At 36.0% G+C, this 12,177-nt stretch overlaps 1 protein-coding gene across 1 annotated transcript in view; it reads right to left on the minus strand.

The window, feature by feature from the left end:
• Positions 1-12,177, minus strand: part of FSTL5 (follistatin like 5) — a 356,407-nt gene that overhangs the window by 56,386 nt on the left and 287,844 nt on the right. Inside the window, exons 9-10 of the mRNA XM_087724670.1 lie at positions 7,095-7,256; positions 4,944-5,078 (exon numbers count right to left, since the gene is read on the minus strand). Of these exons, the coding sequence (XP_087580796.1) occupies positions 4,944-5,078; positions 7,095-7,256 (297 nt within the window). The remainder of the gene's footprint in view (positions 1-4,943; positions 5,079-7,094; positions 7,257-12,177) is intronic.

Here is a 12,177-nt window from a genome sequence, read left to right on the forward strand (position 1 = left end):
TTTCACTAGCGTGAAAAATGTATTAAAAGTTGTTTTCTCATTTCTATGAAGCTGGTATTTCCAGATAGAGGGCCACTAAGACAATCTACTTTGATCTTGTTGCTTAGCCTAAACTAAGAATATCTTGAATGTGAACAGTAATAATGAAATACTATTAATAGTTCATAATAGTTTTGTGTGTAATAGCTGTCTCATCCTTCACACGAGCTAGATGACTTATACATTAACCACCTAAATCAGAGGTGGGTTCCTACCGGTTCGGACCAGTTTTGCTGAACCAGTAGTGGTATGGCGGCCTGGGTCGCTGGAACCGACAGTGACCCAGGCCTGCCATGCCCCTGAACCAGTTCCCTGGTCACTGCCGTCGCCACCGCCATCTTGTTTTTGAGTTCTGTGTGTCCGTGCGCAAAGTGCGTGCATGAGCAAACCGGCAGTAAAGCTGGCCAGAACCCACCTCTGACCTAAATGGAAAACAGATTTGCTTTGAGGAGCCTTTGAAGCAACAATGACTCTTTGACTGTCATCTGTTTGCTGAGTTGTTATATTTCGGGAGATGGATGTAGAATGTTCTAATGATCTTAATGACCACAATATTCTTATTGTGAACCCCTAAGAATGGACATTTGAGATTGTGTACAAGTGATATGAAATAAATAAATAGATAAGGTATAGAGTGTAACTGTCAAGGTGTTGGGATAGTATTAAGAAATGTAGATTCAGGTTCATAATTCCCCTTAAAACTCGCTGTCTGATTTTGGACAATTATAAAATTATGGAAATATTTCATGAACACTACTTTGAATTGCTAGGGAAAAAGTGGAGCATAAATGCAACCAAGAAAAAATAAGGAGAAATGATTTTTGATCTATTAAAGAGTAAAATATAAAATTAAGAAATGTATTCATGGGATATCTACATGGCTTAGGACCAGGATATCTGCGAGACCGCCTACTGCCACATACCTCCCAACGGCCGGTGAGATCCCACAGGGTAGGCCTCCTTCAGATGCCATTAGCGAGACAGTGTCGGCTGGCGGCTCCCCAGAGGAAGGCCTTCTCTGTGGCTGCTCCGACCCTTTGGAATGAACTACCCCCAGAGATCCGGACCTTACCCACGCTCATGGCCTTCAGAAAAGCTGTTAAAACCTGGCTATTCCAGCAGGCCTGGGGCTGTTGACCTCATTGTTACGCACACATGCATATTCAGTCTTCTAGGAAACACTGTGTGTTAATCTCCCAATAGGCAATTCTATAGTATATTATTATGCCTAAAAAGTCTAATATGAATTTTAAATTCAACTTTAATGTGTTTCAAAGATTTGTTTCATGTTAACAGATTCAATTGTTGAAGAAATCAAAGGGATAAGAAATTGAAGTTTTGTATCTTTCACTTCAGTAAATCTGGATTAAAAAAAATACCTTTATCACAGTCAGTAAAAGCTGGTTTTCCCATGGCTCACTTTAATAGCAAAATGAACGATATCTGTACTTCAAACAAACATTTCCAGGACTCTGATAAGAATGTGTGTGAGATTAGCACTCATATTGGGAAAATTTTTACTTTAGTACATTCTGTAGTAGGAGAACATTTCAAAGCTTTTAAACCATAAAGATCGTGTACTTAACATGCATTCATTTGTCAAGAGACAACCATATAATTACAGCCAGTTTTGTAGAAAGGGCCCTCTCGTAGTGGCAGGACACTTAAAATTGTGATATACAAATATATTTAGAGATTTGTAAAGCAAGCCAACTATCAGAGCTGATAGATCCTGCAAGTACATTGGGGAACTTTACAATTGTCCAAAACTGCTAATGAGAAACCTATATTATTGTTTTTACACTGGCCACTGGGTATGTGTGTGTGTGTGTGATGGGCAATGATGTAAATTAATGGCCACCAGTTTATTTGGCAACAGGGATTGGTTTCATGAAAAATAATTTTTCCATGGACTGGGGGGTGGGAATAGTTTTGTTTTGCTTGCCTTCTGCTCACCTCCAACTATGCATCCCTGTTCCTAAGAGGCCATGGACCAGTACTAGTCTGTGGTCCGGGGTAGGGGACCCTGATGTAAGTTAATTAAATAAATAAAATAAAAACAACCCCATGGTTATTAACATTTTTTAAAAAACTGTAATAATCCAAGAAGGCTATAAATTAATACATTTTTAATCTCAAAGAGACCGAAAAGTTATTCTTCATTTATATGGTAACTAATTAATTCTACAATTATCTGTACATGACAGAGGTGGGTTCCTACCAATTCGCACCTATTCGGTACAACCGGTTCGTCAAATCTACCGAACCGGTTAGAAGAGGTTCCACCAGTGGACCCGGAAAGCAGGCCACATCTACAGAAGAGGTTCCAAAATTTTTTGAAACCCACCACTGCCACACACACACAAACACAGACTGACAGAGAGAGAGAGAAAAAGAAATGAAGATAAATAAATAAATAAAAGAAAAAGTGTGAGAGAGAGATGAAAGAAAAAAAGAAAAAAGGGACAGAGAGACAAAAGGAAGGAGAGAGAGAAAGTGAGAGAGAGAGAGAGAGAGAGAGAGAGAGAGAGAGAGAGAGAGAACACATGGCCTGCAAGCCACTCCCACCAGGTCACATGGCCGGCAAGCCACTCCCACAAAGGAGGCCACACCCACAGAGTAGGTTCCAAAATTTTTTGAAACCCACCACTGGTACATGATCTATTTCTTTAAGATGCTGACATAGCAATAAGTGGATTTATAGTTTATCTTGAGTTAGTACTGTGAGATTTTGCCATTTTAAGCAGGGAAAATGTTGCATCTATGAAATTTCTGTGCTTGGAATATGACTTTGCTTTGTCCATTCTACCTAAACAGAGAAAAGACAAATACTTATGTAAATGTAAGTAGGAGGTGGGCGCTTGCCTCATATTATGTCTTATCACAAGCCCTCCATAAATGATAACATCTTTGAAGAAGCTTACCATTCTTACAACATTTTAAATTTATTTCATTCTGATTTTAATGGAATTTTGCAATACAGAAAAGCAGATTCTGTATATACAGATTTAAGAGTTCAGATTTAGAGGTGATTTAGTCTGGTGAAACAGACTAAACACCAAACCAATTCAACAGGATCTGCAACCCTCTGCACAAGGTATGGAAGGTCAGTGAAGCTGGAATAGGCAGTCAAACCTTGAATCTGCTAGATCCAATGCTAATGACAGCACTTGGATGCAACACACATCTGCCAGGCTGGATGCCATTTACTTAATTTAGGGTAGGAACATGCAAGTTATGGTTCAGACTATTTGCAGGTACCTACATAATTTCTTAGTGGCTCCCACTGTTTGCACCACTATAAATTTTCAATCTTTTAAAACCCTAAGACACCATAGCTCTGAAACCCTAAGAGGAAACAAACAAATGACTTACTACCACTAGTAATAGCATCAGCAGCAGTGCAACAACAATACACAACTGCTGAAACCCAGTCAATTCTAATCAAGATTATGTAATTATTAGAATGCGATTATTGAACAAGAACTCTTAAGAATTTTGTTCTGATTGGTGAAGGGACTTAGAAAATCATGTTATCATTTGTTAAGGGAAAACAATGAATGTTTATGTTATTGCATACCTAATGATAATAAAGATAAAACAATCTAATTCACCTGTTAAGAGAATTAAGTTTATATAAGTGGGAGCACAGAATCAATCATCTGTTTAAAAAGTTAATCTGAGTCAGGTGTGATTAAAGTCTGGGTGGGAAGTGATGAAGATATCTCAGTTTCATAGATTATATTGGGAACTTGACAAATACCCTGGAAGGCAACAGTGGCTATTCTTCTTTATAGTTGCTAAAAAAACAACAACATGAATGCCACCAATAGTTAAATTAAATCCAGTGAGGGAACTTTACTTTTTAAATTCTCTGTAGAATCAGTTGGAATGGACTTTTGACATAGCTGGAATATATAATATTTTTGCAATAAATTAGACATTCTGTCATCTGAGTCAGCAACAACAATGCAAATAAGCAACTGAGACGATTGATATGATTAATAGCCATGTTTTAGCAAATGCCCCCTTCATTCAATAATACTTTTCAGATTTACAATCTGTATTTTAATCATTAGTCATAAAAGTTTGTAATGGGTCTGACACACACTAACAAACAAGCAAGTAATATAATAAACTGAAATTCCCAGACTAAATTTCATCTAATAAATTCTCTTGGGAACTAAAATATTGTGATAAGAAAATATAATATTATCAGGTCTGAGTTTTATAATAAGAGTCATCTATTACCGGAAGGCCCTTAGAAGCTAATTTATTGGGTATATCCTGACTGTTGATACTTCAAATTAGTTTCCTATATGGATAGAAAATGACAATGGAACGGAATGTGCACCATATAAAAAAATGTCCATTATATTCGCCCGGCTTCAGAGGTGGGTGAGGAGAAATCAGTTCTCTTACCTTTTGTGGATTATATTTTTTTATCTATCTATCTATCTATCTATCTATCTATCTATCTATCTATCTATCTATCTATCTATCTATCTATCTATCTATCTATCTATCTATCTATCATCTATCTATCTGACATATACCACTTCATAGGGCTTTCAGCCTCTAAGCGGTTTACAATTTTTTTTAGCAAATTGAGTCAGCAACTTGCCCCACAGTCTGGGTCCTCATTTCACCCACCTCGGAAGGATGGAAGGCTGAATTACTTATCAATTTAGACTTTAATTCATAATAATATTGACTTTCTGTTATCATATTATTAATTTATGACAGTGAGGCCCACTGAAAGGCAAGCGTCTTAAATATTTATTTCTGAATCAAACAAACAGAACACACAAAATAATTTTCTGAAATTATGTATACTCTTATACATATACATACATACATACATACATACATACATACATACATGAAAAAGAAATATTACATACGGGTTTTCCGTGCAGAATCCTCTACAAAAAGGGAAGAAATATCTTCATCAACTCCTGCTTCATTCTTTGCAATACAAGTGTATGCTCCTGTATCTTCATAACGTACATTGCTAATGTGGACTTCACTGCCATTTGCTGTACACAGAATTTAAAATATAAATATGCATGATTTATTATTTTACTCATGTTACTGGAATTACAAAATTAAGTGTATCTTTTTTTTTCTTGCATAGTAGCAATAGCACTTAGACTTATATACTGCTTCAAAGTACTTTCCAGCCATCTCTAAGTGGTTTTACAGAGTCAGCGTATTGCCCCCAACAATCTGGTCCTCGTTTTACTGACCTCAGAAGGATGAAAGGCTGAATCAACCTTGAGCCAGTGAGACTCGAACTGCCGAACTGCTGGCAGTCAGCAGTCAGCAGAATTAGCTGCAGTACTGCATTCTAACAACTGTAGCACCACATCTCTAATATAATTATATTATTTGCCCTTTCTTATAAAGATAGCGCTCGTTTAACAATTGGTAACTCCATCACTAAGCAACGTAATCATAAAATGATACACCACAACTTATTATATCAGTCCATCATTTTCAATTGTAGTCATTAAGCAAATCACCTTGGGTCATTCAGCACAAAGCTACCTACCACAACTTGTGTCTACCTGCCAGCGCCCCCATTGACTTTGCTTGTCAGAAGCCGGGTGTGAAAGTCCAAATGGATTGTAAATGCACACTGGTTGCCAAAGACCTGAATTGTGATCATGTGACTGTGCGCATGCTGTGATAGCCAGAATTTTGAAGACTGGTTGTAAGTTTCCTTTTTTAGCACATGGTAAGTTTGAACGATTACTGAACAAGTGCTTACTAAGAGAGTATTACTGTATTTTATTTTGAATAATATAAACTATGCCCACGATATATGGTTTGTTAATGAAAATTCACTTTCTCTTACTATTAGAATTTGGGAATAAAAATAAATACTATACTATATCAATCCCAACATGCATATTTCAACACAATTTAATGTAATGGTATACTAATAAGATATACTATTTTAAAAAGTATAAAATGTTCCTCTACCCCTGGAAATAATTTTGATGTAATAAAATACTGTGGCTCTTGAAAGATAATAAAATTATATTTATAACTCATGTTTATAGAAATAAAGCTGAATTCTATTATTGATTTCTGAATGAAGGTGTGGGCAGTATCCCTGAGTTGTGACTTACTGCCTCGATAAAATCAGACATTTCAGATAATGTAACTAAGTTTTTTTTTAGCAAACATTATTGTTCTTTTCAAATATTTAAATAAATGGCAATAGGTACCCTTTAGATAAACTGCTCGAAATACTATCCATCAAAATTATCTAATTCTCATATTTAAATGGAAATGTGTTGTGGCCCAGCAGGAGCTGTTGGAGCTGCAAACAGACTCCGCCAGCGAGGGGCCTTATGAGTCGGCTCTGGAAGAGGTGGAGAACCCTGGACAGGGTTCCGACTCCAAGCAGGGCGCAGAGAGGCTGGTTGGCCACAAGGAGGTGCCTGAGGCATGGCGCAGCGGTGAGAACCGAAGGGAATGTGCTCCTGACGTCATGCCTTGGAGTAGTGACGAGGAGACAAGGGAGGTGGACCTGGATTACAAAAGATAATTGGACCCAGGTGACTGTAATTAGTCTCCTCTCAAGATTGTATTTAAGGAGGGACTGGGAGGAGTTTGGTTTTGCAGGATTCAACTTCATTCTTAACGCTGGAAAAGCTGTTATCTGTCTCTGTCGACGTCTGAGTTGCTTCCAAGGTTCTTATCTGTTTGTTTATGTTTGGGCTTTCAGCCACCAAAATTTATGTTTCCTGCTAATAAAGTGCTGTAGAATTCCAGTTAAACTTGTCTCGGCATTTGTTACTGGATGGAGGAGGGGGTCAGGACAGAAATGCATAGCATCTCTGGGCTACTGAATGATCACCAGTTTCATGTAGATATTGAAAGTGAATGATGAGACTCCTGAACATAAGATGGGTCTAGGTTTGGACCTGTCTCCTTCTACCAACTGGAATGATAGATGAAATACTGCAATATGGTATGTCACCAAAAAAGATGAGTCTTTTTGAAAATAACAAATTATGTTATTAAAAGATGCTTCTTTTTACCTTGAAGAGTTAGCTGTTTGGATAACTTTGGAGTTATATCAATTCCATTCTTCAACCAACCAAGAACTGGATTCGGAATACCCTCAGCATGACATCGAAGAGTAGCTGTCACTCCTGGCTCCCTAGCTTGACTTTCAGGAAAGACTCTTATGACGGGTGGAACTGTATAAGAAAAAAAAAAAGGTATATCAAATGCAAAGATTATGAATAGAAATATTTCTTACAACAATCAATGATAAGAACTGTATCCATATATTATGTCAAAGAAAAGAACAATGAGATATGATAACTAACCCTACATAGCTCTGCCAAACAATCAGATATATGATTTTTAGGTTTGTAAATAAATCTTGATTTGATTCAGATCAGAGATTCATGACTCAAGTTTTTGATTGAGAGGCAAACTTTCTTGAGCTGAATTCAGATTGGGGAAATTCATTCTTTGAATATAAATAGCTGTGTACTGCAGTTACTTCATTTTTGGAGAGAATGTGATAAAAATAGCAATGCATATTTATGACAGTTTCAGTTAAATACCGTATGTCTAAAAGATTCCTATCAGTATTTTTAATACATAAACCCTGTACTTGATATGGAGAGCTAGCAAAAAGGGAGGGAGAAATAACACAGCAGCTCTCAAATTAGTCAGGAGGGAGCCTAGCTGGTGCTCAATTGGTGTAAGAAATTTCCGACTATTACTTTACAAAATTGTTTAAAAATAAGAATTTACTCTTCCTTTTACCATTTTAAGAATAACCACTGACATAACCCCTGTGGGCCAATGTGCTTTATTGTCTCTGTTTATTGATTGTTGAGCTTGGACATCTTCCATCATTAGTACAGAATTAACCATTCACTCACTTTTATGTAGTATGGAGCTTTAGAGCTCTAGTAACTGGCTTTTTGGTGACACGGGAGTTAATGTATGTGGTACATAGACTATACTTTCAGCAACAACTCTATATTGCTTAGCTAGTTAGCAGAAACAAGGAAACAGGCCAGCCCAATGAGATGGCATTGATGAGATAGCATGTAGAAAGTGGTACTTTAGCTTTGCCATCCCATTTTTCTATCTCCAAAACTGTTATCCCTTCTTTTATATTCCATACTTGCCTCAATCATGCAGAATTTAAAAGCACAATCATATCCTAAATTAGCCATGAGTCCATAATGTTAATGTTGACAACTGTAAACACTCAGTTTGCAGGGAGAGTATAGAAATATAACAAATCATTAGAATCCTGCTCAAGAAACATTGAAATTTACTATAGATAGATTTACTGCAATATAGCATTTTCTATAGATAAATACTACCACAATAATTAAAGACACCGAGGGGATTAAGGATTGAACAAATTTGGATACACTGTTAACAGGTCCAAAGGTTCTAAGCATGATTAGAAAAGGTTGTAACCATAATTTTAAAACAGGAAAAAAATCAGTTTTGCAAATGAGAGGTGAGACCACAATGTAAAATGGAAGAGTTCATAGTTTAAACCCAAAGCAATATTATACCTGGGAAAGAAGCAATTTTATAAACTAAAGAAACCTGAAAGGAAAACACCTAGATAAAAAGACCTGAAATCTGTTATCAGTCTTGAAACCCAAACCTATAAAGAGTGAATTCAATGAAAGACTATACATACATACATACATACATACATACATACATACATACATATATGATATAAAAGATACATAATACACTATATTGCCAAAAGTATTCGCTCACCCATCCACACAATCAAAAGCAGTTGTGAGCGAATACTTTTGGCAATATACTGTTTATAAAAGTCCCTGCAGCTTTTATTTCACTAGTCATTGCTGACCATAGGGGCGCCTCTCTGTTTCAAGGCCATTGAGCCAGCATTGTCCAAAGACATTTCCATAGTCATGTAGTCAGCATAATGTCACAGAACACTGTTATCTTCCCATCAAAGTAGTACCTATTTATCTAGTCACATTTTCATGTTTCGAACTGCTAGGTTGACAGGAGCTGGAACGAGGATAGGAGCTCATCCCATCATATGGCACTCAAGTCTCAAACCTGGGCTGCTGGCTTTGCAGCTGACAAGTCCAGCATCTTAATTGTTGACCACTGCACCACTTCAAAACATATGGTGAGATGGAATTGACAAGGATATGTTTAAAGTACTCTTCAGCTCAGAATTTCTAGTCAGTGTGTTGACTTAGATAAATGTAGTGTCGTGAAAAAGCCACAGAAAGGTTACTTTCAAATGAATACTCTCTTAAATAGCAGAAAGTATACCAAACATTTGTGTCTACAGTTTGCCATAGATACAGTATGTACATAAATATCAAATCAAACTGGTCAGTCCTAGAGGAGATAAATCCTGACTGCTCTTTAGAAGGCCAAATCCTGAAGATGAAATTCAAATACTTTGGCCACCTAATGAGAAGGAAAGACTCACTGGAGAAGAGCCTAATGCTGGGAAGGATTGAGGGCAAATGAAGAAGGGGATGGCAGAGAAGGAGGTGGCTGGATGGAGTCACTCACAGTTGGTGTGAGCTTAAATGGAATCCAGAGGATGTTGGAGAAAGGCCTGGAAGAATGTTGTCCATGGGGTCATGATGGGTCAGACACGACTTCGCAACTAACACCAACAACAAATGTATATAAATGTATACCCATACTGCTATTTTTTTTCTGAGTAAGCTTCATGAAATGGGCAGAAAAAGAGGAAGAAGTCATTAAATTATGAGATAATCAATAAAAAGATCCTGTACTCAGTACTAGTAATTATATTTTTCATTACTCTTTTTAATTCTTGAAAATTTTACATTATTCTATCATGTGCATACTCTGATTAATCACAGGCATAATCTTATTAATGTATGTGTAGGTGTGCGTGTGTCTATGTATGCATATTCAATCTTGTTTTCTAAATTTGTTTTTCAATTCAATCTGATTCAAAAAACCAGCTCAACATTCTCTTTGGTACTAATCATTCATTACATTCATTTATCACTCAAGCTTTCATGACACCATCTCTTCTTTTTTTTCTATGCCTGATTTTTGATACACTAATTTTCAGATTTCTCTTTGTCATTCCTTGGGTATAGCCTATCTGTGCAAACATTTTGATTATCAGTGAACAACTTGGCATTATCTGCATGTAACAGTACAAATATATTTATACTCACAATACCTCTAATATCGCCACAAACATTCCTCATATATAAAATAATCAAGAGGATATCACACAGTCTTGTCTTCCTGTCTGCTCAATGTTGATGCATTTAAGAACAAATCCATTTACTCACACACAGCTACATGTTTTGTTTTTAAATATTTACCAACCAAAACATTCCATAATTTAAAAATATTCTATATTTCTTTTAAAGTAGCAAATGCAGTTTAGAAACCTTTTCTTCTTTTTCATATTCATACATTTCCTAATTTCTGAAAGCACAAAAATCTGACGTTAGTACTTACTGCATGAAATAAAGCAACTGTGCTTTTACCAAAATTTGCTCTTTTTCCATACCATTGCAACCAGAACTCTGAAAACATGTTGCCATTATAAATTTATAATTTACTTTTTCTGAATTTCACCATAGATAAGGAAAGAAAAATGGCATTTTTCCACTGTCAGGCTGTAAACTGTTTACAGATTAGGTTTAAGATAGGCAGCTACAGAAATGTTTTGCATAATTAAGTAAGTAAATAAATTGAGGTGCATATGAAGACATTTTAAAAAGTTGTACAGCATCTCAAGCAAACCACACCATTATTTTAATATTTCTCCAGTTACATTATCTATATTTGAAGTCTTACCTAATTTCTATATCCTCAATGCATTTATGACTTTCTTTTCAGAATTTATTTGTTTCTTGCTGAGTAATATTTATAGCTTTCATTGCATTTTTTCTCTTTGTCAAATCATTGTAATTCTATACAAGTGTGTTCTTTATATAGCAATAGTACTTAGATTCATATACTGCTTCTCAGTGCTTTACAGCCCTCTCTAAGTGGTTTACAGAGTCAGCATATGGGCCCCAACAATTTGGGTCCTCAGTTTACCCACCTCGGGAGGATGGAAGGCCAGATAAGATTTGAACTGCCAAATTGTAGGCAAGCCAGCAGTCAGCAGTAGTAGCCTGCAGTACTGCACTCAAACCACAGCACCACCATGGCTCATGTATATCGTATTTTCCGGTGTATAAGATGACTTTTTAACCCCCAAAAATTATTTTAAAAATTGAGGGTCATCTTATATGCCAGGTATAAAAAAGGCCATACCAAAAAAACAAAACAAAAGAAAAAGCAATGCCACCAAGCAAAAGGTCGCACCGCCACCAGCACAGACGCCGGCCTTTCAATTGATAACCTCGGTGTTCCTCACTTGGGCACGTGGATGGATGAGCACTGGGATCGCTTAGTAAGGTCTGGCTGGAGGTCTGAAGGAAGAAGACATTGAGTTCAAACTACGAAAGATCGGCAGTGCAGGGTCCTTCAGCTGGCTTGTGGGCGCCTGAAAGTAGGGGGTCGACTTATACGCCCAGTTGCCTTATACGGTGGAATATACGGTATGTGTGTTTGTATATACTGGAGATATATGCATGTAGATATATATATATAAATTTTCTCTCTCTCTCTGTGTGTGTGTGTGTGTGTGTGTGTGTGTGTGTGTATGTATGTGTGTGTATATATATATATATATATATATATATATATATATATATATATATATATATATATATATATATATATATGTATATATATATATATTAGTATATATATACTAAGTATATTAGTATATATATACTATATATATATATATATATATATATATATATATATATATATATATATATATATATATATATATATATATATATATATATATATATATATACATACATACATACATACATACATACATACATACATACATACATACATACATATATATATATATATATATATATATATATATATATATATATACTTAAAGTCACAACCCCTGGTATGCCCAAGTATGGGAGGAAGGTCACACTTCCACTCTCTGTCATTAAGCTCGTCACAAGAGACCATCCAGACAGAAACCCAATATTTTTT

The sequence above is a fragment of the Thamnophis sirtalis genome, unplaced genomic scaffold, assembly GCF_051295495.1.
Source record: "Thamnophis sirtalis isolate CommonGarterSnake01/CBP01778 unplaced genomic scaffold, rThaSir2_p1.2 scaffold_10, whole genome shotgun sequence".
NCBI lineage: Eukaryota > Metazoa > Chordata > Lepidosauria > Squamata > Natricidae > Thamnophis > Thamnophis sirtalis.